Source organism: Podarcis gaigeae, assembly GCF_964106915.1.
Source record: "Podarcis gaigeae genome assembly, chromosome: 13".
NCBI classification, from domain to species: Eukaryota; Metazoa; Chordata; class Lepidosauria; order Squamata; family Lacertidae; genus Podarcis; species Podarcis gaigeae.
The window spans coordinates 19,675,884-19,702,885 of record NC_139689.1 but is presented as its reverse complement, the minus strand read 5'-3'; the positions used below and the strand labels follow the sequence as shown (position 1 = coordinate 19,702,885).

The 27,002-nt window shown below is 46.5% G+C and overlaps 1 protein-coding gene across 2 annotated transcripts; it reads left to right on the top strand.

Moving 5' to 3' along the window:
• The first annotated feature begins 1,732 nt into the window (after positions 1-1,732).
• On the top strand, positions 1,733-26,263 carry LOC310829414 (BAR/IMD domain-containing adapter protein 2-like). 2 transcript variants are annotated; one of them, XM_083707814.1, is made up of 14 exons: positions 1,733-1,858; positions 6,791-6,866; positions 6,999-7,085; positions 9,868-9,929; positions 10,196-10,267; positions 11,962-12,099; positions 15,914-16,066; positions 16,644-16,838; positions 17,095-17,323; positions 18,210-18,411; positions 19,930-20,001; positions 20,371-20,536; positions 20,829-20,869; positions 21,912-26,263. In XM_083707814.1, the coding sequence occupies exons 1-14, from the start codon at positions 1,811-1,813 to the stop codon at positions 21,982-21,984; spliced, it is 1,614 nt and encodes a 537-aa protein (XP_083563940.1). In that variant the 5' UTR covers positions 1,733-1,810; the 3' UTR covers positions 21,985-26,263. The 2 variants fall into 2 exon arrangements, with proteins under 2 accessions (XP_083563940.1, XP_083563941.1); XM_083707815.1 differs by lacking the exons at positions 6,791-6,866; positions 6,999-7,085 and having other exon boundaries at positions 1,782-1,858.
• The last annotated feature ends 739 nt before the right edge of the window (positions 26,264-27,002 follow it).

Genomic DNA, 27,002 nt, shown 5'->3' with positions numbered 1-27,002 from the left:
CTACGAGCATGTTCCATGGCTCACCCTACCAGGCCTAGATCTAGACCTCAAGTTCTGCAGTAGGCCTAGCCTTTTTGCTTTCCCTTGCCAGCTCCAAATGCCAGAGACAGCCAGCAGGGGGCAGCGTAAAACCAAGATGCACCCATCTTACCAGGACACATTGCAGTAGAGATACAGGATTGGCAGGCAAGTCCTAGGTCCTGGACTTTCACTACAGGGGGCCTGGACAGTGTCCCATGGGAAAAACGAGTCGCCCAGAGCTGGCATTGCGTGGCTGGGAATCCTGCCAGCCCTGGAAAGCAACAATAGCAGGCATAGCCAAACCTCCTGCCAAGCTCTGCCGGGGCCGCTTATGCCCAACTTCCAAATCCATTGCTGTTGGAAACCATTTTTGGAATCTCCCTCTGTGTTACATCTCATGTATTCTCCAGCCAACCTATACTGGTCAATGATATCTATTTCCTAGACTTGAACCTTCAAGATCAGAGTTCAAATGCTGATTTGCAGACTTTGAAAGTTTGTTTACACAGCACAGCAGATTTTCTTGTGTGCAAGTTTTACCACTTGTACATACCAAGTGTGAAGGGAGGCACGTCTCTAACCACATAGGATTTTTTTTACTACTGTTGTACTATGATGATTAAATTTATTAGTCACTTTATATGTAAGGCCCCACCCGTCGCTGGAATGTGTCCTTTGCATGTTTGTCTGTGAGAAGGCAACACAGCCTTTGGCTGAAAAAGATTCCCCGCCCCCGGTTTAGACAGGAAGATGAATATCTTCACAATGTTTGGATTGATTGAAAAAAGGGTTCCTGATTAATCAAGCCAGCAGATTTCAACATTTTTAATTATTATTATTTTTAATAGAAGCTCTTTTGAAAACTCCAGCAGCCTTGAGTCCTGTGTGAGAGAAAATAAGGAATAATCAAAACAAGGAAGATGATCCCTGCTGCAATTCTACATACACAATCATATTAATCTAAGGAAATTTTCCCCTGCTTTTGGGACAATTTCTTTCCTCCTCTTTAAATTTATGCAGATGAAATACCAACTTCTTCATTTGATCTTCCTAATAAATATCGTTTAGCCTCGTCATCCTGAACACAGCTAAAATTAACTTTAAAGACTTCGGACATCGTGTGTGGGTTTCAAACACTGAATTTTGCTTTTTTAGCCTTGAGAAAAGCTTACAAAATTTAAGACGATGACGATCACCGTGACTAACTTGCTAACTTTCATATTTTTTTTACACCTGGGCGTTTATTTCCTGATAACCTTAAAATCCAACAGCATTCCCTAAACGGGAAACACTGAAAATGACTCCAGACGGGGAGATAAAAAAAAATTCCCTACTACGGATTTCAACATAAACTTCCCTCCACCCAAAACAAACGGCGCCTTTCAGATGCTGGGGATCGATCCAATTCTCCAACATTTGGCAACATATATATCTCCAGCACCCTGTGTACTATTAAAAAATAAGATAAAAATGGCCATGCATATGAGCCTGACACGCTTTTACCCATCTCACTACCACGATCTATCTATCTATCTATCTATCTATCTATCTATCTATCTATCTATCTATCTATCTATCTATCTATCTGTGTGGTCCGCCTACTAAGGATCCCGTTTGATTTCTGGCGCTGCTCTCCTAGCCTTTTCCTTCCCAGCTGATCCGGCTCCCAATCCCCTCCTGCTTCCCCCCATTTTAAGACCCACCCCTCAGGCCCCCACGGGGGGGCACAACCCCACCCCCTTTCTAACACGCCCCGTCCAGGCCCCACGGCGCTCACTGCCCCGGCATCATGTCCCGCTCGGAGGAGGTAAACCGGCTCACGGAGAACGTCTATAGGGTGAGTGAGCGGGACACTTTCTATCCTTCTCCTCATCCCTTCCCCATTCCCTCTTTCCCCATTCTTTCCCTTGACCCTTTCCTCTCTTCCCAGATCCAACCCCCCCCCGGCCATTTCTCCTGTTTATTCCTCCTGTTCTTCCTTTCTCTCCCCACCCTCTCCGCCTCTCCCTTTGGCTCCCCTTCATCTCTCTCCCCCCCCCACCGCTTCTCTCCCCCCCCCCACTCTGGCCCCCTCCCTCCCTGATTTGTGTTTCCGTCCTTCTTTTCCTCCGCCCCACTCCTGCCATCCACACCCCATCGCACACTAGCCCTTTCCAGCACCGCCACACACAAAAAATCCCCTTCCACCCCCCTTCCCCTTTCTTTTTTCCTTTCTGGCTGTTCTTAACCAGCCTTTTGTTCACCTCCCAAAATCTTTTGGAAAAACAGAGCCTCGGAAATGGAAAAGACAGTGAAAAGGGAGGAGAGATCAGTGGGGCAGAGTTATTCCAACAAGCCGCCACCCCCCAACCCCACATTTCCACAAACACACACACTTCGTGCACCCCACCCCCGCTGCCCCCCGCGCCCCCCTTTTGAATGCAGAGAAATGTAGCGCAACATTAATAATAACGTCCAGGTCTGGGAAGTTCCCCCTTCCCTCTAGTAAATAAAAGGGGGGGGGGCGCCAGACAAACCCTAATTAAGATGGAGAAGTTGTGTGAACTTTTAAAAAAAGTTTTGCTCAGATAACGGACCTGTTCTGTTATTTGCAGGAGAAATGTGGCTACAGACAACTTTATTATTATTATTATTATTATTATTATTATTATTATTACTATTATCATCATCATCATCATCATTCAGTCCCACTGTTTTATTAGAAACTCAGCTGTGCGTTTGGACATGTGGATGGAAAAAACTTGGGGGGGAAGTTCGTCAGTGGTAATAGAAATAGTACCGCTAATAAAGTGTTCTTGTTTTGCTCGCTTCCTTGGAAAGAGACACTTTGCTAAGGATGTGGGGCCAGATTCTGACCTGGGCTCCCTGCTTTCAATGAAATCTGTGGTTATCCGCTTTTCTGGTTAAGTTCAGATGGAGCTGGAAGCTTTTGCTCTTTCTGTGTGTTTTCTTCTCCCATATGGAAATGAAGCAAATCCCATGCCAAATCCCAGACTCAGTGTACTTGGCCAGGAGGAGGGAAAACTTAACCCCTTCCGCTCCCCTGAGATGTGTTGCCTAAACATCTTGACTCCAACTGGATGGGATATTCTCTTCTTATCCGGGGAGGAAGCACATAGGCCGGGGTTCCTGTGCTTTCTTTGCTGTCTTCGCTCAGCAGAGACACATCTGACAGCTGTTAAAGCAGATGCCGAGAAGGGGCCATTGTCTCCTTGGGGCTGGGAAGGTGGGGGCAGGAGTGGCGCTGGTGTTGTCTGAAATCTGGGTCTTCAGAGCAGTTTTCCTTGGGTGTGTGGAGAACATTGTACTAACCGGTGCTGTTATTCCCTCTATCTCTGGGCTGTGAGTGTTGTTAGTTATGTAGCCAAAATGGTACCACCCATGAGCAAGAGGTATCAGCAGGCTTAGGAGAATCCCAAGGTTTGCAGGAGCATAAAATAATATTTAAGGTAGAGACCTGAAAATGAGGAGCTCCTTCCCCCCAAAAAACCACCCCAATGAGGACTGAGCATGCTCAGTCAAGGCAGAATTCACGGTTGTGGAATGGAAAACCCAAGTGGTTAGGGAAAATGAAATGGACTGCATATTCCTAACATTTTGTTGCAGTGCCCACTTATTCTAATTTTGTATTACATTTTTAGTTCACATTTCCTCAGCGGAACTCAGGGTGATGTAAGACTCTCTCCTTCATTTGATCGTCACAACAACTTGTTGAGATGAGGTTAGACTGAAAGACAGGGACTTGACCCATGGGCTTCATGGCTGAGTAGGAGTCTGGGCCTGGATCTGCTCAGTTGATTACTCTAACCATTACTCTGCAATAAGTTGTTGAAGGCATTTTTGCGTCTGCTAGGCTAAAAGATCATATCATTAGCTTATCATGCTAAGGAGGAGGACATATGAATATTGTAAATTTAGAACAGAAAATGGAAGAAAAGGCAGGATGTGATTGTGGTGTTCACCTGCATATTATTACAGGAAAGCAAAATACCCTTTTCACATCATGAAGCAACAGCAAAAGAATCAGGTGAGAATAAGGTAGCAGAAGAGACTATTCAGCATCTGACTACAGGAAAGGGATTTTTAATCTGTAGGTAGAAAAACAGCATCAAAAGAAGTGGGCTGGCTAACCTCCTCACTGTGCTAGATTTTTACTTGCAGGGAACTTTCATATGAGGGCCAGGTGAGACACGTGCAGTTTTAAATGACTAAAAGGTAAAGGATCCCTGACAGTTAAGTCAAGTCGCGGACGACTCTTGGGTTGCGGTGCTCATCTCACTTTACTGGCCGAGGGAGCCGACGTTTGTCCGCAGTTTTTCCGGGTCATGTGGCCAGCATGACTGGTGAACCAGAGCAGCGCACGGAAACGCCGTTTACCAGGACAGCTCTCTCAGGTTTGGTGCCCTCAATCACAGCCCCACATGACCCGGAAGCTGTACGCCGGCTGCCTCGGCCAGTAAAGCGAGATGAGCAGCGCAACTCCAGAGTTGGTCACTACTGGACCTAGTGGTCAGGGGTCCCCCTAGGGAGAGGTGTAGATGCTCTGTGACCAAGACTGGCCCTTTTTCACCACTTATTTCTGGTGAATGTTTAGGCCAGGCCAACTCCATTCCACAAGACATCCCTTCTCCTCTCCCTCTGTCCATCTGCTCCCTTCATCCAGTTCCTGTCTGTCTTTCCATCCTCCCACACATTCCTGTCTGTCCAGCTAATCCTCCCTCCCTCTCTCTGTTCCCACCCCCCTTGGGCACTCTTGATCGGAGTCAAAACAAGATAAATAGCTTCCTGACCAGTAGCTACCAAGCAGCACACATGAGTCAGGGAGAACTGTACATTTTCCTAATGCATTCCTGTAAAAAAAAATATAACTACATTAAAACCAATTCCTTCCTTAAAATGAAATGAATAAAATGTCACAGTTCTTATCAACAATTATTTATCGATTCCCAAATACTGTATATGAATTGACTTTTGCATATCAATATAACATACAAAACATAGGTCATAAGAAAATCTGTAGAGTTTTGATTGTTTTGTTTTTCATGCAGAAATTATGTTAATTTTAATTTTATAGATGTGGACGTTTTAGTAAAGTTTAGGGCTTCTGCTCACTCTTGATCAAGCCATTGTGGTGGTTAGCATGCTAGACTACAGTTGGATTGCCATGGGTCACTCAGCACTTCTGAACCCACCTCATAGGGTTGCTTTGAGAAATTTAGGGATATATATGCTCAGTTGAACTCCTTAGAGGAAAACATGGATAACTAAGCTATTTGAGCTAGCTACTTTCTTTATCCATTCCTAGACTTTTCATCTACCTGTGGCCTGGTTCACGTGTCATACTAAGTCAAGCCATGGTTTAGCATGAGTGCTCCTGGAGAGGAGGTCATGGCGACATTGCTCTTCTCTCCTTACTCAGTGTTATGCTGAGTTAAGTTGTGGTTTATCTTAGTCTATCCTCCGCATCAGGGGTTATGGTTAAGCTCTCCTGTATGAACAGCAAGCCATTAAAAAACAAACCTTAGTTACAGCTTGTGATTGGTCTGGGGGAGATTGAAATCACAAGCCCGGTTCCAGACAATACGCTAAGCTTAATGATGGCTTAGGTCAGTGCAGCTTCAGAATGCCTGGGGAGGAACAAAACAACCCCGATCTAGGTACTTTCCCAGAGCCTCCAGGTTCACACTAAACCATGGTTTGTTTTGTTTTAGCATCACATGTAAGCCAGGTCTGTGTAATATTTCCCAGGTACCCTCTGTCATATTCAACTCACTGCAGGCCACCACATATAATTCTTTCCTTCCTTGTGCTCTTCTCCCAAAGTATGTCATTTTGTTTTATTTTTTTCATTTGTAAGATTTTTAGACCAGTGTGGTGTAGTGGTTAAGAACGGTAGTCTCGTAATCTGGGGAACCGGGTTCGCTTCCCCGCTCCTCCACATGCAGCTGCTGGGTGACCTTGGGCCAGTCACACTTCTTTGAAGTCTCTCAGCCCCACTCACCTCACAGAGTGTTTGTTGTGGGGGAGGAAGGGAAAGGAGAATGTTAGCCGCTTTGAGACTCCTTAAAGGGAGTGAAAGTCGGGATATCAAATCCAAACTCTTCTTCTTCTTCTTCTTCTTCTTTGGCGATCACTTTTAGCTGAGTAAGATTGTCTTCCATGAATATGGTCTTAACAGTGTGTTCGTAAGTCACTGTGGAGGCCAATTCTGGATCCACACATCCTTCCACAGTGTGGACATAAGCTTCCAGGTGGGAATTGATCACGGTGAGGATTTGCCAAACATGCCTTCCTCTTAGCTCGTTTCTCCCTTTCATCCTGAGTTCATGCTTCTTCAAAGTCCAAAGTTTCATTAAGTTATACAAAGTAGTTTTCCAACTGTAAAAAAAATATAGGTTAAAATCAAATACAATTTAAAATCAGACCATACAGAACTCAGACTCTTCTTCACCAACTTGCCCATCAATTTCTCTATCAAGTACATTTATTACAAATTTAATAAATAATAATAATATTAGTGTGTGTCTCTTGTAAGCACTCATGATTCATCATGTTTTGCAAGGAAGTCCTCTCTCCTGATAACACGGAGAGAATCTTGATGCTAAGGAGATGAACCAATCACTTATGTCCGTCTAATTCCTATGGATTTCAGCGAGGAAATGAAGCACACGCCGCAGCTCTCTGTGGGAAGTTAAAGTGCCTAAACTTTGTCTGAATCATGCCAGAAGGATTTGCATTATTTGTTTGTTTTCTTCTCCCTTGTAACCAGGCGATTCTGGACCAATTCAACCCCAGTCTAAGGAATTTTGTTACTATGGGAAAGAACTATCAGAAAGCACTCTCAGGTAATGGAATGCCCCAGTCCAGCCCTTGACCTCAGGCCAGGTCAGAGTTGGTGTTCCTTAAAGGGGAAAGGTCTCTGCAGCTTTTGTGTTGAGAGTTTATGATTCAATGGTCCATCCCTCCACCCCTTGCAGGAGTTACAGTGGCCGCCAAGGGTTATTTTGATGCCTTAGTGAAACTCGGCGAGTTGGCCAGCGACAGCCAAGGATCCAAGGAGTTAGGTAGGTTTTTGATACGACCTGTGGCCCCCTCTCTAGGGAAGAGACTTATTTCCTACTACTGAACTCTCTCTAGAGCACTCTTGCGCACATATTTGTGCTAGCAAAAAGGTGTTAGCAAATCTGGGGTTGGCATAACCCCAGCAAACCCACAGCTTCTAGTCTCTGTTTGGAACCACATAGTATTGGTCACGCATGTTGCTCGCAAGTGGTTTCTTGGGTGGAGCAGAACTGCAACACTGGTGTACCAGCAAACAAGTCACTGCCACTTACCAGGAGGGAGAAGGGAGGGGTGAAGCTGCAAGGAGGTCAGTGCAGTGCAGGGGCACCAGCAGAGCCACTCCTGCACCTCTTCCGCTTCCTGTAATTGGCTGAGGAATATCTTCTGGGAGGCTTGAGTTGCAGCTCTGCTCCACCTGCCAAACCGCTTCCAATGAGGATACCACTTGCACTTGTCTCATCATGTACATACCCCATATCTGAACTATTGGTGGCGAACAGGATGGCATTCCATGTGTTCCTGGTGACTCTATGGAATTCTGCCCTTCAAGCATCGTGGAATCATCAAGGGATGACGCCTCAAGAGAGCAGAGACCCCACATCTCTGCTTCTGTGCGAACCGAGACGTTGAGCCAGTTTGCACATTCAGCAAAACCAATAGGTATAGTTTCCTTTGGGCTGGGCCGTTTCAGGATGAAGGCGAGGGTGTTTTGTGTGTTTGCATGCTTGAATCCTTCCTTAATTAAAAAATAAACCTTGTATGTTTGAATGGCATGGCAGGGAGGAGAGTCTGGCCTCAGTTTCTCCCTGCCATCCTATTTTTCTGCATGAAGGGTTTTGCTTTGTTTTGTTTCACTAGCAAGCATTCAATACCCACCCATAAGAAGAGTCTTCTCGATTGAGCCAGTGGCCCATCTAGTCTAGCAACCTCTTCTGATAGTGGCCAAGCTAAAGCCCCATTGGGAAGGCCGCAAGCCAGACCTGAGTGCAACAGCAACACTCTCAGTCCATCATCACACTGTCCTTGACAGTGGAGGCAGAACATAAGCCATTGTGGCTAATAGAGCCTTTTCTCCCATGAATTTGTCTAATTCTCTTTCAAAGCCATCCAGGTTGGTGTTCAGCACTGCTTCTCGTAGCCTAAAACTGCACATGCCTACGGAGATTGTTACTGCTTGGCTCTGCTGACGGTGTAAACTAGTCTTTAAGCTCGTCGGCTGTGGGGCCTTGTGGTTTTTAGCAGTAGCTGTTTTGTACTAGTCTCTGCTGTAGATAGGGCTGCCAAGTGGCTAAAGATTTTTTAGTGGTTCTGTCAAACGATCCATCAATTACATGTAAATAAAACTGCGGCAGGCTCTTTCTTGAGATGTTGAAGGAAATACGAGATAAGGTACAATTTCACAAACAAAAGCTACTGCTCATTGTTAGAAGCAAAGGCAATCTTTAATATTTCCTCTTTTCAATTCCCTGTTGCAACACCAGAACCAAAATAGACTCCAGCATAAACAAGGGTGCCCTTAAGTCATGGCCCGATTGATTAAAATGGGCCCCTATCATTAATCAACTCCACCGTGCAGCAGAGGGAGGTAGCAAGAAAACTGTGGTGTTAGGGTGGGCTATACCACTTCACAGGAGAGGTAGGGATGCCGGTTTTGAACACTGCCCCATGTGAACACAACTCCCTGCAAGTTATAAATTACACATAATATGCTATATGGTATAAGAGATTCTAGAATCCTGCCCATTCCCTTTCATCCTGTTTACTATTTATTGGGCAGTTTTCATGTAGCTGAGCATTCAAACATGCCATCCATACCTGCAGCCTGAAATGGTACAGCCCACATTCTGCTGCATGTGTATCCTGGTTATAAATCTGTTGATGGTTCCTCCTGCTTTGCAGCCCTAACTGTAATGCCACCTTTAGATGGGTTTTTTAAAATGTAAAACCTCAACTATAGTTCAGACGCATTTTTTTCTGTCTAAATGGTTTGGGGCCAGGTTATGCTGTGGAATGGTCTTCTTTGAGAGGCTGGCAGGTTTTTTCCCCTCTCACGTCTTCTGTATCTTGTGATTTTGTTGTATGTATACCTTCTTGCTTCCCTGGCCAAACCACTTCCCTTTGTACCTCACCCTCCCTTTCACCTATCCCCTCACAGCTCGTCCCAACCTTCACCCCCATTTAAAGGGGTTAAGCCCCTGTCACCAGCACTGTTTCATGCTGGAGCTGACATGGCTGCCCCAACTACAGAGCATGACAACAGCCTTAGATTATTATGTATACAGAAGATAGTTGTGATTGGCAATGCTGTAAACTTTTTTTGAGGGCTCCTGCAGCCAGTAGGCAGGATACATGTTTGCTTTTCTTTTTTAAAACATCTTTTGGTCACTTTTAGCTACTTAGGCAATAGGGCTATGAACTGCCCCTATGCTAGGTCGCACTTTCTTTTGGAGGGGGTGCTCCCATCTAGATGTGTGCTGCATCACACTGATCTAATCTCTGTGCCAGGTGTATGAATTGCACAATGCACCTCCAAAGCAGAAGCTGCCGAGCGGTGCTCAGGTTTGTATGTATGTACCGAGTTGAAGACCTCCTTCCACGAATCCCTGCCATCGACATTTTGGTTCCAGTTAAAAGCTGGTTGGAGTTCCTTGGTCAACTCCTAGGAAAGGAATTAACCCGAAAGGAGATTATCCAGGGACATGCAGAGTCCAGGGGACAAAGGACCTTTTCATAGACCAGGGAATGTCTGGGGTATATTAAGCCTCCAATCACCTTGACCTACAGGTGACACGTTGTTCCAAATGGCTGAGGTCCACCGTCAGATCCAAGTGCAGCTGGAAGAAACGGTGAGTATCTGTATGTGATGGGCCCATTTAGCCTGGCATCAGGCCTGCCTGGATCAGGCTGATGGGCCTATTTAGACCTCTGCCCTCTTCCCCTCCTCTCCTTTGCTGCCTCCAATCAGGACCGCAGGCCCACCTATCCTGGTATCTTGTCATGTCCAAAAGCCATTCTTGGGACCTCCAATCTATGGGCGGGAGGGGGTGGTACTGGCCTTTGTCTTCTTGACTCTCACCCTCTCCTTTCCTGCTTCTCTGTCACCTGGTCCCAGCTGAAGCTTTTCCACTCGGAGCTGTTATCCCAGCTAGAACACAAACTGGAACTGGATATCAAGTATCTGATGGTGAGAGAAAGATTAATATCTGAACCCTCCTCTTCTGCCATTTCAAGTTTGTCTGTCTGTTGTCCTGTGTATTCATCCGCCCATCACTTCTTGTGCAATATCCTATCCGAAGCTTAATCTTTGCTAGGGCTCAGTATCAGAATCTATCTATGCCCCGAATGTCTGAAATAATGATGAAGGAAAGTACCCCTGAGCATGTGCAGAATGACTTTCCCTCACCACAGAGCCTGTCACAACGTTCCTGGAATCTCCAGGTCAAATAGTGTCATAGTATGGCTTCCAGGAAGGCATGTGCCTTGCATTTGTTTTATTCATAAATTAAACACTGGTTCCATCTCTGTTTATATACCGTATTTTTTGCACCATAACACTCACTTTTTTCCTCCTAGAAAGTAAGAGGAAATGTCTGTGCGTGTTATGGAGGGAATGCCTACGGGTGGCATGCCTACGGATTTTCCTCCTCTAAAAACTATGTGCGTGTTATGGTCGGGTGCGTGTTATAGAGCGAAAAATACGGTACATTTCCATTTCTTACAGTTGGCCATTTAGGGAGGTATCTGATTTACCCACAGAAGAGAGTGCCATTGAGGCAGGAATTTATTCAGCTAAGCATGGGTTGTGATGTTTCTTTCATCTTGTCTTTATCTCACAATAATTCCCTGAGGAAGCTGAGACTGAGGGATAGTCAGAGTCTATGAGAAAGCAAAGGAGACGGTGGTCAGCACTTCTTCACAGGCCTTCACTTCTCCGGAGAGCTTCTTGGTAGCCAGCGACAAGGCCCAAACGAGGCCTTGCTATTCGTGTGGAAAAGCTTGAGGGCTGGGCACTCTCTTGAGAGCGCTCTAGGTCTGGGGCGGGGAACTTGTAGCCCTCCAGATGTGGTTGAACTACAGCTCCCATCAGCCTCACCTAGCGTGGCCATCAGTCAGGGAACTTGTGGATGGCCACAAGTTCTCCACTCTTGCACAAGGTGAAGATGTGCAGCTCAGCTCTTAAGACTGGCTGTGAAGAAACAAGGCTCCATTGTCAGCATTGTTTCTGCCAGGTCCAAGATTTCTCTTAAGACAGACCCAGTTTGGCCCAAGCCCAGCTGTTGTCCCTCAGGGAAACCAATAATCCATTCAGTATGTCGTATTGATTTGAGAAGGGTGTGACCTGAGGTATTTTCCATTCTGTCAACATGCATCTGTCCAGGGGTGGGGAACCTCTGGCTCAGGTTGAATGCGGCCCTCTGGGGCTCTTTGTTTGGCCCCTGGGATTCTCCCTATGCCACAACATCTCCTCAGAGCTCTGAACTGTGACCCTGCTCCATCCCATCCTCCAGTAACTGAGACAATGCTTCTTGTTGGCCTGGATAGAGAGGTGTGAGCATGTGTAAAAGCCTTGTGTGACTGAAACTGTAGCCTATCGTATATAGATAAGAGATAAGACATCCAGTGCTGTCCATTTTTGCCTCTGGCCCTGCCCGCCCCTAGCATGTGGCCCCCTGGTGCGGAAAGGTGGCCCTCAGACTGAAAAAAGATTCCCCACCCCTGATCTACTTGTTCATCCGAAAGGAATAAAAGCTCAACAGCCCGTCTGTTGAGCTGCTCTGTGTATTTATATGTGGAATGAGGCTCAGAGAAGCAGGAAGGATCCTGTTCCTTCAAGGCTGACCTGGCTATGTAATGTGGTGCCTGCCCTCCCTCCCCTAGGCCACCCTGAAGAAATACCAAGGCGAGCACCGTTCCAAAGCAGAGTCAATTGAAAAGTGTCAGACGGAGCTGAAAAAACTGCGCAAGAAGTGCCAGAATAGCAAAAACCCGCAGAAATACGGGGATCGCGAGGTGCAGGTAAGATTGGCAGCGGAGAAGGGAGGGATTCCATAAAGGGAAGTGCTTAAGAGAACAATGGGAATGTTGCTTGCTCCCTCAGGGAACAGTGTCACATCCTGCCAGAAGCGGATATGTGGAATTCCAGGTCAGGCTATGTGGGCAGGAGACAGAACAGCCTCATGTCTCTCTCTCTCTCCTCAAGTTCAGTGAGCTTATTTACAAGATATAAGATAACAAGTGAAGCTACCTTATGCTGAGATAGACAAATGACCTCTCTAGCCCATCTACCATCTACCTTGGCTGGAAGCAGCTGTTCAAGCAGTGGTCTTTTCCCCTGTCCTGCAGTCTAGGATGCCTGCGATTGAACCCACAACCTTGCACATCACTCACTTAAAAAAAATTAAAATCAATCTTGTAACTTTAAAATTTAAAATTTAAAGTCAGTCCGTCTCGTGACATGCCATATTAAAGCCCATGAAGTTCTGAAGAGAATGGTGTTTTTAGTTTTGACTTACCTCAATTCTGGGCTGAGCTTTTAAGGTGTTTGCGTAGCTCTGCAAGGCCAAGATGGTCAATTCTCACAAAAGGGATGAGATTAAAAAATTACAATTTTAGCCTTCAGCTACATTTCATTTTTTTATATATATAAATATTTATTGAGTTTTCACAGATTATATAAAGACAAAACAAAACAACCATACAAACAAATACAAATCAAACAAATCAAACCAAAACAAGTATAGTTTCATACCCTTATTTTCAAAAACCTTACTTCCCCGACTTCCTCACACCTTCCCTTTCTGTATTCCAATTTCTAATCAATGTTCAGCAAATCCTTTCCTTCAATCCTGTTTAGATCTTTACTTTTCTTTTCTTTTTCATACCCATTACAGCTAGTAACCACATAATTTCTAAACCAACATCGTTTCAACATTCATTAATTTTACAGTATTTTTTAAGATAGTCCTTGAATGTCTTCCAATCTTCTTTCGCCGTCTCTCTTCCCTGGTCTCGGATTCTGTCGGTCATTTCTGCCGGTCCCATATAGTCTATTACCTTCATCTGCCAGGCAAGTGGCAAATTTTAGCTAGTTTGACTGGTGTCATGTACCACCTATATACCATTTTCATAATATTTTCTCTTAAAGCATTACATGCTGTAAATTTCATACCGGTGGCAGCTACATTTCATATAACAACAACAACAATAGCAGCAACAGATAGGTTACAGAAAAAATGGTACACAACAGAACAACCTTGCTGGTATGTGTTGTGTTTCAAAATTTTGAAAATGTATAATATTGAGAAGTTCTGTTTGTGTAAATGAAAAAATACAGATCTGAATGCAAAAAGATGTGGGAATATTGTTGTTTGGAAGTTCATCTTTCTAAAGTTTTTCAATGGAGCAGGTTACACTCAAGACCTGGCTACTCCATACAGATGCCATCTGGGTGCTGGGATTGGGGTCACTAAGAAGTTTATGTCTTTAAAAGGGTTTAACATTCTTTGGCTGTTTAGTGCCTGGAGAGGTAATCTCTACAGAGGGGGTACCTGGGTTGTTGACAGTAATACAAAGAGAAATGTACGCAGTCTCTCCGCCAGACCCGTGTATATACAGTACATCATTGTGCGCACACCCGTAAGCGCATACGTGTGCAAATCATACATGCCATGTCCTTTACGCATGCACACCCTGTACCCAGAGCCTTACACAAACACCCTGCTTGTTCAGAATGCATGTGCAAGTGCAGTGTGCTGCTTTTGCACACCCGCCTTCACATGCACAGTCGGTACACACTTACACAACAAACCTGAAAGGTTGGGCACAGCTTCTCTGTGAGGGGATGGAGTCCTGTGCATGGAGAACGCTGCAGAAAGGGTGCGCCTGCCCTGATTCAGATGTCACCCGTCTTCCTTGCTCTCTGACTCAAATTTGGTCTGGTGCCCTGTCTCCCCTATCTACCATCCGCCACCTACCCCCATCCTGTGAATCCTAGCAGCAGCATTTGGCTCCGGAAAGGCCCCTTTTGTCAACCTTGTTGCCGCGGTAACCATTACTTCAGGATCAAGGCCTGCTCAGGCTAGAGGCCGCAAGGAGGGGGCTGGTAGGGAATGGGGTATGGAGATAACCCTTCAGCTCCTGGATCCTATAAGACTGCCCCCTGCCCCTAGCTTCCCAGGATATAAAATCAGTACAAGCCCTATGTTTCCTAAAATTAGATTAGTTGTTTCAGAGCACCTTTGCCATCCTTTTGTACTCACAATTGGGCTGAAATTGTAAGGAAGTACTGACTTCTCCCCACAATTGTCTCTCTATGCTTGCGTATGGATAGAGCTCAGATCCTAATTCACACTGGTGGTTGTGTGAGTGTGGAATTAGGCAGTGGCAATTACTCCGCATTAATTATTCCAGAACAATGTGCCAAGGGATTCTAGAAACTGCCCTGAGGCAATGGAGGTGTCCTTTGCTAGGAGAATGAGCGGTGCAAACAAAACAAAACGGTGCCTAATGTTTTTCCCTAGTGCATGCGAACAGGAGTACATTTGAACGCTAATGTATCTGTTGATTGTAATAATATCTCTCTGTGAGCTGTGCGGTTTTCTAAACGCTGAACAGCAGTTCCAGCCATGAGCCAGGGAGAAACTGCATTGGGTAAATGTCTTATATAGAATATAAAATAACAGGGTGTTTTATCTCACCCCACAGGCGACATTTCAAAGAGTAGGGAAGAAATTACCTTGAACAGGGGAGAGGGGAGGGAACAGCCCAGAGCATCAAAAGGTCAAAAAGCCAACAAGAAAGAGGCAGGAGGAAGCCGGGGATGAAACCACAAAATGATGCTTGAAGTGAAAAGAATTTTTATTATACGATGTGATACTCCCCAAACATGTTTTGACTTGTTGCATTCTTCAAGGGCACTAAGAGAGATGATAACAGCAATGCGTGAAAAGAGTACTGAGTAAAATACTTGGAAGCGTTTCCGGCCACAATCCTAAATGTGCTTGGGAGTGAGACCCATCAAACAGTCAGACTTATTTCCAGGTGAACATGCACAGATTGTGCTGTTAAGGCTAAACTCGACATAGCACCATGCGTCCAATGAACAATCACACATTTCGTTCTGTTTTTGCTGTGGTCTCAATTGGAAATGAGACTCCTTTGCTGCTATTTTATTATTTTAAAAAAAGAAATCATGAAATTGCTAATTGCGTGAGTGGTGTCGTGCCTGATTTGGCCCTTACTGTTGCTGGTTAAGTTTCTCTGTTTTATTACTCAGTTAAACCAAAGAGTTTAGAGACTAGAAGACATAGACAGAATGTATTCAGTATTCTCTTCTACACACCAGTTCCTTTTCACTTTTTTTTTTTAGAGAGAGAATGGAAGTTAAATATGCCTGTTTTGGTATGATTTTGAGGCAAAGTGTGTTTTTTATGCAAGGTTATTATCGTCAGTTTAATAATCATTGTTGACATCTCTCGCACTCGCTCCTGAAGAAGGCGACATGTCAAAACATGTTTCCACAAAGTATAATAAGAAAATGATTTTGCTTCAAGTATGATGTTGCACGTTTCACCTCCTTCCCCTCTCCACCTTTTGGCTTCCTAAAGAATTCACCCCAGTTTTAAACATCCTTTTAATTGTAAGCCGCTTGAATGATTTCCGTCAAAAGGGTGGTGGGATATACATTTATGAAATTAAACGAAGTGTGCTACGTAATATAGGAGAGACTAAATGGTGTACAGCGCTGCTATGCAGGCCTGGCTGTGAAGCAGTTGAGCCTCAGATTACAACATGATGGTTCCTTCCCTTCTCATGGTGCTTTTTGCCTTAGTATGTGGAGATCATGAGCACCAAACAGAGCGAACTGGATCGGTTCGTGGCTGAAGGCTACAAGGCAGCCCTGACGGAGGAGAGGCGCCGGTACTCTTTTCTAGTGGACCGCCAGTGTGCAGTCTCCAAACACTTCAGCAACTATCACACTAAGGTGAGCTGCGCCCTCTCCACCACAGAAGGAGGGATTAGAAGCCCCTGTTTCACTTTCCCTCTCCACAATGTAGGCTTCAGGAGAGTGAATCAGGAAGGGCCATTTGCATTCTGCGATTCCGCAACTGCACTGCAGAATTTGTAAAAGGCGAAAGATTTATACGATCTGAAGAGAAACCAGAGTATGCACTGCAGAATTTGGCACTGGCGCGGAATTCATCATTCTGAGCCAGGGTGATGTTGTGGTTAGAGAATATTAGAATAATAGAACTGCCAGTGCTTTGGACTGTGCCAGCCTCCCTGCCAACTTGTCCCTCTCCCTCCCAGTAAACAGCAGCCACGCAGCTGTTGGAAGGTAAGGTAAGTGTTGCCCCCCCCCCAACTATGCTGTCTGCTCCTCTACAGCCAAGTCTAGGTGAAATCTGGGAATTAGAGGTGGGGAAGAGAAATCAGCACAACTTCCTGCAGTCTGGAGCTAACAGACAACCGCTAGTAGCTTAAGAGGGACGGGGTGGAGGCCAGTTGGCTAAAAGAAAGCAAAAACAAGCAACATGGACCTTCTTTTCATCCCTTTGCAGGTACGGGAGCTGCTGGCAGCCAAGTTGCCCATCTGGCAGACATCGTGCACTCAACCCACCCGCTTGCCAGAGCGGGCCCTGGCCCTGGTCAAGCTCACGGCCAATAACCTCTCTGGTGGGACTCCCATACCAGCCAATGATGCCCTCCCTGGCTCCAAGGTCCTGGAAGAGCTCTCGGAGCTGGGGCCAAACCACGTGAGTCCATGGGGTGGACTGGTGAATCCTGGGGGCCCCAACCTCCCTCTTTACTGCCAGGATTCAAATGGCAGCTCCCAAACTACTAATGTGACACTTTAGCCAACTATGAAGAAGGACCACACTCGCCCAAAGGTTATAAGTTCTCTGTGTGGCAGGGAGGTGGGGCAATAGGATGCATCGGGGTTCACCTGTATAATGCCCTATCCGCTCTTTGCTTTCTCTCTTCCCTTCTCCCTCCACCAATCCCCCACAGCGTGCCTCAGTCCAGGAGGTGATGCCGTTACCAAATGGCGACTCACACCGTGGGCGGGGATCTCGGGACTTGGGGCACCCGCCAGTCACCGAACCCCTCACCATCACGTCAGGTCTGCCACCCACACAAACCACTCAGGCCCCTCCACAGACCAAGACCGCCGACAGCTATTCCTGCACCCTGCCAATGCCACGCAAAATGTCAATGGAGACCCGCCTGGCAACGCTGGGTAAGTGCCCCAGGTTGGTTTCGACCTGCAGCCCATCTTCCTTGTTTAGGCAGCACCGGTTCAAAACCAGGGTGAATGGAATGAGACTTCTACTCTGTAATTTATGCCATCTGATCAGTCAGGTTTCTGTTGAATTCTCGTCAGAACTCCAGATTGTGCAGTGTCAGGAAAGAACAAATTCTGCCCATTCCCTTAAAACAACAACGACGATATTGGAGTTGCATGAGGCCACTTTTTCACCATTGCACTATTTGGGGACTGGCCAGGATGGAGCATGAGATGCAGAACTTAAAAACCATAAAGCCTTTTGAGCACTGATTGTAAGAACTGTTGGTGACTTGTAGAAGTCAGTTGGTAGCTTGCCACACCTCCACCTGAGTGATGCATCAGCAGAGGATGTGGAACCCTAGCAGAGTCTTCAGAGATTTCCTGCTCCCATCAGACAGCTTCTTCCAGAGTCTCCAGCTAAGGGGAAAACTCCTCTCTCATACAGTTCAAAGTAACAAAGTGTTTATTGTCTCCAGATGCTAAACTATATACAGTGAAACCTCGGGTTACATATGCTTCAGGTTACAGATGCTTCAGGTTACAGACTCCGCTAACCCAGAAATAGTACCTTGGGTTAAGAACTTTGCTTCAGGATGAGAACAGAAATCGTGCAGTGGTGGCGCAGTGGCAGCAGGAGGCCCCATTAGCTGAAGTGGTGCTTCAGGTTAAGAACAGTTTCAGGTTAAGAACGGACCTCCAGAATTAAGTACTTTACCCGAGGTACCACTATACTATATACAGCTCTTCCGGTCTTAGAAGTAAATATACATATGTACAGAGAGAGCCACTAACACTACCACCTTTTCCCTATCCCAATTCTGTTCCCTTCTCCCCACAGTGGAGAACAAAACCCTGCCCCGCATCAATCCTCTGTCGGTCCTGCCTCCACGTTCTGAACGGCGGAGGGTTCAGGCGATATTCTCACATGCGGCAGGAGAGAACAGCACCCTGCTCAACTTCCAAGAAGGAGACGTCATTCTTTTATTAGTGACCGAGGCACGGGATGGCTGGCATTACGGGGAAAACGAGGCAACCAAAATGTAAGCAAGATCCTCCCCTTTCTGCCCCATACAAACACAACTGGTAGGCTTTCTCTGTTGGATGGGTGGGAATTTACTCCTACCTGTGTGGGTCCAGGTCATGTGTGCAGTTTGCAGGGACCAGGTATGAGGATTCTCTTGCAACCTCTGCAGGGGGAGGGAGAGAGGGAGGCCTGTTCAGCTTGGATAAGACCTGTAGGGCAATAGTAGCCGAAGGTCCCAGGTTCAGTCTCTGACATTTTATGGAGCAGGTGATGCGAAAGACCTCTGTCTGAGACCTTGGGGAGCTGCTTCCAGCCGCAGTAAAGGATACTGGACTAGATAGACTTCTGTGGACCTTACAGCCAGCAACCGCTCGACTCCGCTCCCTTGAGGTGAAGGGCTGTAGCTCAGTGGCAGAGCATCTGCTCTGCATGCAGAAGGTCCCAGGTTCAGCTTCATGTGGCGCTGGAAGAGACCACTGCCTGGAATCATGAGCAGCTGCTGCCAGTCAGTGTAGACAATACACTGATGGGCCAATGGCCTGACTCAGTGTTAAGTAGCTTCCGTTGTTCCCTTGGGGGACGCGGGTGGCGCTGTGGTCTAAACCACAGAACCTAGGGGTTGCTGATCAGAAGGTCGGCAGTTCGAATCCTTGTGACGGGGTGAGCTCCCGTTGCTCGGTCCCTGCTCCTGCCCACCTAGCAGTTTGAAAGCATGTCAAGCACAAGTAGATAAATAGGTACCGCTCTGGCGGGAAGGTAAACGCCGTTTCCGTGCGCTGCTCTGGTTCGCCAGAAGCGGCTTAGTCATGCTGGCCACATGACCCGGAAGCTGTCTGCGGACAAACGCCGGCTCCCTTGGCCTATAGAGCGAGATAAGCACCGCAACCCCAGAGTCATTTGCAACTGGACTTAATGGTCAGGGGTACCTTTACCTTTATGTTCCCTTGCATAAGGGTCTGGGAGTCCTACTCAGAGTAGACTCGTTAACATGACCAATTTAGGTTCATTAATTTTAGTGGGTCTACTCTTGGCTGGATGCAACTCCAGCTAGGAGGCACTGTCCTTCAAGAACATCACATGGCCCATCTGGTCCAGCAACCTGTTCTCACAGCAGCCATCCGGGAGCCTTCGGGAATTCGGAAAGCAGGCCCTCACAGCCCTCTCCCCACTTGCAGTTCCCAGCAAGAGGCATTCAGAGGATACTGCCTTTGGTGGTAAGACCATAGTGACTCCTCTGCAAAGAACACTGGCTATCAGCCTCTTGGTTTTGTGACTAAACCAAGCTCATTCCCCTTTCTTGAGAGCCCCGATCATCTGGGCTGCTAGCCGCTGCTGTTTCTTAGCCCACTAGGTGATCTCCCCAAACCTCTCTGCCTTGGCTACGCCTGCTTCTGCCGCTTCTTGTGCTTAGCACTGACCCTTCTTAAGCCCCACCTCAAACGCAGAAAGAATAGGAAGCAGTTTTTGGCCCTTTTCCTTTCTGGTCTTAATGTCTGCTTCCCATGCTTCTCCCTCCCCATTTCCCCTTTTACAGGAAAGGCTGGTTTCCTTTCTCCTACACCCGGCCCTTCCCCCCAGCCGAAGGGTCTGACAAACCGTTCAGCAGGTAAGGTGGGAGATGGAGGTCCAGTGGGGCAGGTCACTTTGACCCTTTGAGATGGATTGCCTTAAGGGTCTCCAACAGCTGTCCTTTGCGGGAGCTGCTCATGTTTTAATACTTGCCAGTCTGCAAGGGATTATGTGGAAATAGGGTTTCCCATCCTTGTACTGCAGTGGGCTTTGGGCTCACCTGCCTCTCCCACTGCCAGATATATATAGGTAAAGAGATAGATGGATTAAGCAGGGTGGGCTGGGTGCCCAGGCTACAGGGTTTCCTCAAAAGCACAGAGAGGGGGAAATCCTGGATCAGATCTAGGAAGCCAAAGTCATTTGGCATGAATTGCCTTAAAACTTTCTCTTTCCCTTTCCTGAGCAGCTTCCCACTTAGCAAGATGAACAGTAGCAGCACAGGAAATTTGGACCGAGCCGGCTCGCCACCCATTGGCCCTGACGGTGGTGACGGGCCACGCTTTGGGCCTTCACCGCGTGCCACTGCATCCCGCCAGCGCCCTTACAGCATGCTTAACCCAGACCTGTCGCAGGTGAGTTTGCGGGATGGCTGTGTGTGGAGAAGGAGCTGGAGAGCGCTAGAGGGGCCCTAGCCATATCTGTCCTTTTAATGTTCCTGTGCTGCCACCCAGTGGTCAAAGACCACTAGGAAACATTTCTTAGCAGAAACAATTCAAAATTCAAGTTGCAAATTCTGCAGTGCAAAGTTTTTACAGTTTTGTGGCTTCGTCTGCTGCTCAGGAGTTTAGATCTCTGAGTCTATGGGCCTTTTGCCTAAACTGAAAGGATTCTCTGAATGCAATTCTTTCTCGTTTTGCTTCCCAGCTAGCAAATGAATTTGGCAGTCCAAGTGGCTCCCCGTCAAGGTAAGAAACCCTCCTGTGGCTTCTACAGCCATCTTTCTTCCTGTGAGACATCCAGTGCCCCAATTCTGATACAGTCATACCTCGGGTTAAATATGCTTCAGGTTGAGCATTTTCAGGTTATGCTCCACGGCGACCCGGAAGTAACGGAACGCGTTTCTTTTGGGTTTCGCTGCTCACGCATGCGCAGACGCTCAAAATGACGTCACGCGCATGCATCACGCGGGTTGTGTTCACTTCAAGATGCGAACGGGGCTCCGGAACGGATCCCGTTCGCATCCAGAGGTACCAACTGTATAATTTTGCATATAGTGCTTTAAGAGTCCCAGAGGGCACAGGGCACCATGCCCAAAAGCTTCTGAGGTGCCTTATGATTCAAGCCTAGCTGATGCATTCAGGAGAGTGAAGTGGTAGAATGGATTGCCCTTCTTCCGGTTACAGGTGGGAAAACTGCAGCTTTTCAATGCTCCTATACATTTAAAAATAAATAAATCATGCAAACAGGAAACTATCACTGTGGGCAAAAGGCCAGGCTAGAGCCTTTGTCCCTGAAATGTGAGTCTTATATTTGCAAAGTGAGCTTCTTTGTTTTAAAATGGAAGAGCATTAAAAAGTTTTGCTTCCCCACCCATTGTCTGTTCTCTGTATTCTGCGTTGTCACCTCATTTGTTGCCATATTGAGCTAACACCTAGGAGACGCTTAATCTCAGGGTTGTGGGTTTGAGCCCCAGGCTGAGTGAAAGGTTTCTGCTTTGAGGTGACCCTCGTGGTCATTTCAAGTTCTACAATCCTGTGGTTCTATGGTTCTGAGAGTCACAACTCCCTACCCAGAGCTTCAGAAATAATAATAATATAATAATTTATTATTTGTACCCCGCCCATCTGGCTGGGTTTCCCCAGCCACTCTGGGCGGCTTCCACAGAAACCAAAATACACTAAAATATCACACATTAAAAACTTCCCTGAAAGCATCCTTCATGATCTGGTGCTTCCTTCCTGCCACGGTGACACTTCTCCTTCTCTGACTTACCCTTTCCCACTGCAGGACCAACCCATTTGCTCACATCAAGCTGAAGCGTACGGTGACCAACGACCGCTCCGCTCCGCTCATCCAGTGAGAGGTGTGGCGATTGGTGGAGCCAGGTCGCGGCACCCACTTCCTCTTTTGACCCCACTGTGTGGCCTTTCCTACCTAACAAAGCATTCCTGGCTTGGAGTCGGCGCCACAGGCCAGGCCGGGCCTGCCTCCTCATCACTCCCTCTAGTTGCCAATGAGAATACTGGGCACGGACTGTTGCATGTTGCGCTCGGTGGCAGCGATTTCCTGCAGGGGACACAAGCCAACAGCAGAAGGACAGAGAACAGGACAGAAGAAGGCACTAGGATGCAAGCACAGGTGTAATGGTTGGAGGAACAGAGGCAGAAGAAAGATCGAGGATGTGGGACTGGAGGTCAGATGGAAGGAGAAGAAAACTAGGGTGGGATAGAGGAGGACTCGGAGCCACTTCTCACATTGCAAAATTTATTTAAGGAAGGCGCGACACTAGATCTGGGCGTGTGGATGCAATTACTGTTCCTTGGAACTCAGTGGCAAAGTTCCCTTTTTTAAAAAAAACACTTGTATCCAAGTTGCACTCCCATACTTTGAAGTAAGGCCCCATCATTTCAGTGGTATGTATTCCTAAGCAAGGCGTTTGAGACAGGATTGAAAGTGAGGCATGGTTAAATCTCATTAGAAGCAGTGGGATTTAAGAATTCCTGACTTCCTTGAGCCTTAAATTGGCCTCACTTTCTCTGGAATTTGTGTGTACAGGGCATGGGTTCAACTGTCCAGGTGGCTCCCTTAATGGCTGCAGTTGTGATAGCCTGGTCCTTTGAAATGTTAGCCCCTTAATGGCAATAAACATCACGTAAGGGATGTATCCCTTGTGGTTACAAAGGCTGCCTATGGTGAGCTCATCCCACAGAGGGACCACTAGCAGGAAGTTCCCCAGGTCTACCCCTGCAGTATAGACTTTAGAGATTTCAGGACTGAGAAGGGGAGAATAGTTTGGGAGAGAGAAGAAATGGGTGATCATTGCAAATGGAATTTGGGAAAGGCTGAATTCAAGGCTGATTCTCACTTTCAGCATACAACGTACACCAGTTACACAACATGTCGTTATACATCACTTGGCAGCTGAATGTGTGAACTGACTCCATTGAAAAGCATTGAATTGAAAGGGATATGAAAGTTGTTTCTGCAATATATTAGGTATGCGTTGGCCTACTAATACATATGAATTTCTGCCTTCTTCAAGCAGTAAATGTACCCACTTGCAACAGCCCTTGGCTACTTGAGGGTGAATATATGAGCAGTCTCCACTGACAAGTTAATAACTACAGACCGTATTAAAAATTCTTGTTGGCATTTGATCTACAGTGGCTGTTTGAGACTTGCCACTACTGAGTGATGCTATGCATGTGACAACTAGCCCATTGTTATAATCTGTGCAGGGCAACGTGGTGTGTTAAAGAGGAACTGGGTTTCCTGGGTTTTCTGGAAGTGCAGTGGTTGCTGAGCTATTCTCTGTGGGCGGCTGGGTAGTCCACAGACCTCGCCTTCACTAGCCGTGTGAAGGGAACTTTGACTGCTCTTCAACCAGAAGTTGCAATACTTTCACAGAAAAACAACACCGACCATCTCCCCAAGACCCCTTCATGAAACATGGGCCACCAATTTTCCTCACATGTTCACTGTGTAATTTATATTGATTTATGTAGCAGATTTAACCATAACATCACCACACTAGGATATATGGCCATCTGCGAGAATACATTTTGTCGTCCTCCCACCATTTTGGGGGAACCAGCAATGTAATAAGACATAGATAGAAATCTCAGGAGTCAGGACTCCTTAGTTTTTTGGGAGAGGTAGCCAATTAGAGAAAGGCAGCTGGGAAATGTTAAAATAATTGAGGATGTTTCTTAACTTCAGTTGCTGGGAGAAGAAAACAATCTGCAGTAATATACATGTCTTGGGGAACCAAAATGCAGGCATTTTGGTCAAAGCCCAAGCTGACTAATTCAGCTGCAAATATTTTGTCTGAAGCAGTTATTTCTCTTTTGAGAAAAGGGCATGTTGTCCCATTTCCTAGGCGGTGCCCCACACCAGCAAGCCACTCGTTTTAACGACTGGCATGCTGCCCTCTGTGGGCAGAGATGTGCTATTGCAGACTCCCTGCCCTGGCCACTTTGTCCTAGTCCTTGACCTTGCCTCCATCTCCCCCAGTTTCTGGAAATTTCCATGGCCCATCCCTCTTTCAGACCCCGGGATAAGCACTCACGAAAGCAATATGCAGGGTAGTTACTTCTGCTGATGTTCACAACTCCGTAGCAAAACAATGGCCTTTGCCAAAGGGGCCAGGAAGGGTTGAAAGAACCACGGCCCTTTGGACATGTGGTCAGAGCTTGTCAACGCAGGAGATAAAATGCTTCAGCTGTGTAAATGGGTTCCATATGGGGTGGCAAGGACCCCTCCTCAGCCATTCTGTCGCATCCCCTTGTTTTGTTTTCTTTACTTTGCAATATTGGGTGTCCTCGGATGTTGATTTACATTCAGGGTGGGTGCAACTGGCCAGCATTAAAACTTACAGCGGGTGGTTAAAATGGCAAGGTCAGCAAAATGAGCTACAGAGAAGTAGCTGCCCATCTGTGTGATACATTTTCAAAAACTGGCATATAAGGCCAGTGTTTGGCTCGGATAGGGTTAGGGAAATGGCATATGCATTGGATAAGGCCAAATTGCATCCATGAGAACATGGCTTCAGGTGCTGAACAGAAGGGTGTGAAGGCGCCTATGTGGTTTTGTGCCTTCTTTTTATGTTTCTGGCGTGTCATCCAAAACTGAAACTTGCTCATCTCCTCTGCTATGAGATGTGCGCTCACCAGATGCTGGGGAAGTCCACAGGTGCAAGGCAAGGAGGGTGCTGCAGTTCCTCCTTGGGACATGGCACCAGAAGTGTGGAAAGCGAATGTGTCTCCTCTGCCCTCCATTTCCGTGTAATGTGTGAAGCTGCTCTCCTTCACAGATTCCCAGTAGGATAGCTGTCACCAGTTTGCCAGGACAACTACTTCTTGTACTATGGACAACCAAATACAGAATGCTTTTTTGGGGTGGGGGGGAAGAGGAATCAAATGTGGGGTTTTGGTGTGGCTATGCGATTGCAAATGTCCTTTATGAAATAACCAGCTGCAGAATTTTCTGTAGCAGATTGTTGATCGCAGAATGTGATACATTATCTAAAACCTATGCAGCTGGGAAGTGTGCCTTATTAACAGCAAATGCCTAATTTCACCCTACTCACAGCCAAGGGCTTAGCCAGGATTTATGTTAGGGGTGGCAGGCTTTATGTTGAGGGGCTGAACCCACCCCACTAGAGAGAAATGACCCCAATCCCCACGTTGGTTTTATGTATGCGTGTTTCTTGTTTTGCATGCTTCTGTAGAGTCAGTTCTGGGGGGTTTTGCATTCTGGATATTTCTACTTGGAAAGCCTGTAGTGTGAATTCAAATTGCAGAGTTTCATACCTGAGATCAAAGTTTTCAAATTCTGAGAGTGGAAATGATGTGAGAGTTTTTATTTGGGGACATTCTGCTTTGAAGGAATGACAGAGATGGCAGCGTTTGATTTGCAGGAGCGCTCATTGTAACACACTCAAACAAAATCAGAGTTCTGGTGTTTGCATTTAGAGGGGAAAGCAAATTGAATTCCATTCCAGCTTATGTGTGCTCTGTGGCCCCCAAGTGGAAAGAATCCATCCTGTCCCACTGCTTTGTTCGGTTGACATATTTCCAAGGGCAAAAATGGGTCAGTGCTGGTGACTAAGTTACAAGGTGGTGGCTTACCTTGATGTGCGTGGAACAGCTGAGTAAACTGGATTTTTTTTTTGTCCTTCTAAGTGGTGGGAAAAGAGGGAGTCTTCTTGCTGCATCTGCATCAGATCAGAAATCTAGGGAAGAATTGGATAGTAAAATTCCCCTCCCTTCCCCAATAGGATAATACAAGGCCATTAGTTCAGCAAGTGTACCTCACAGCAAGTTACCCATCAATAAATAGCTTTCTCTTTTTATTTAATGAGTCTGTGTTGGTGTGCGCACATATGCACTCTAAATATGTACATGTTTACATAGCTGGGTGCTTGGTGTGGCCCTGAACAAAGTGTGGAAAGGATATGATGTGTTCCATTTGGGGGTATCGGGCTTGTATGTGTGTGTGTATAAGAAGCATCATTGCATAGGGACACATGAGGTGTGCAGCTATCCATGGCCGTGTGGGGGAGTCTCTCATTAGCTATGTATATATCTCCGTGTTGATACTTCCTAATTCTAATATTAATAAAGTTTAATATAAACCTACTCCTGCTCAGTTTTCTCATTCTCTGGAAACCAAATCTCACAGTGGGCCGGTCAAGGTATGCATGGGTAGCAGGGGGAAACTGTGAAAAGCACAATTAATTAATGGGAATTTTAGATTGTTCCATTTCTAGTAGGTATGTGCTAAATGCAATGCATAAATGAAGAAAATAATTTTGCATTTGCTCACTTAGGAAATTGTGTTTTTATCTATTCCGTCTGGCAGTAGCTCTCCAGGGTCTTGGGCAAGGAAAGTCCTTCCACATTCCCTACCATCCGATCCTTTTACCTGGAGATGAACCCAATACCGTCTACAATCAAAGCATGGGCACAGCCACCAAGCCACCCCACAACGTGCAAAGTGGAAGCATGCCTTTCATCCGCTGTGTGCATACCACAGGAAAAAGGCAGCAAGAGAGTGTTGCGATAGGCCCCAGCTCCCTGCAGCATGTGGAGTCTTTTAATGTGTGCCTAGGACTAATGTGACTTTTGAAATGGCCAGCCGACATGGCCTTCCCTTGCCAAAAGTCAGAGAGGAAGTGTAGCCCAGGTTCAGCCTTTCTCTGGCTCACAGCGCATGTTGTGCAAGCATTAAGGATGTGCAGTACAAATTCCGGCGCAACCATGTTGCTCTAGTGCTTGTTGCGCAACAAAAAGCAGCGGCGCTACAGCAGTCATGAGCACCATGCTCACTCTGTGTGCCTTCTCTTGCACAAGCCGTTCCACTGGTGCAACTAGTCCC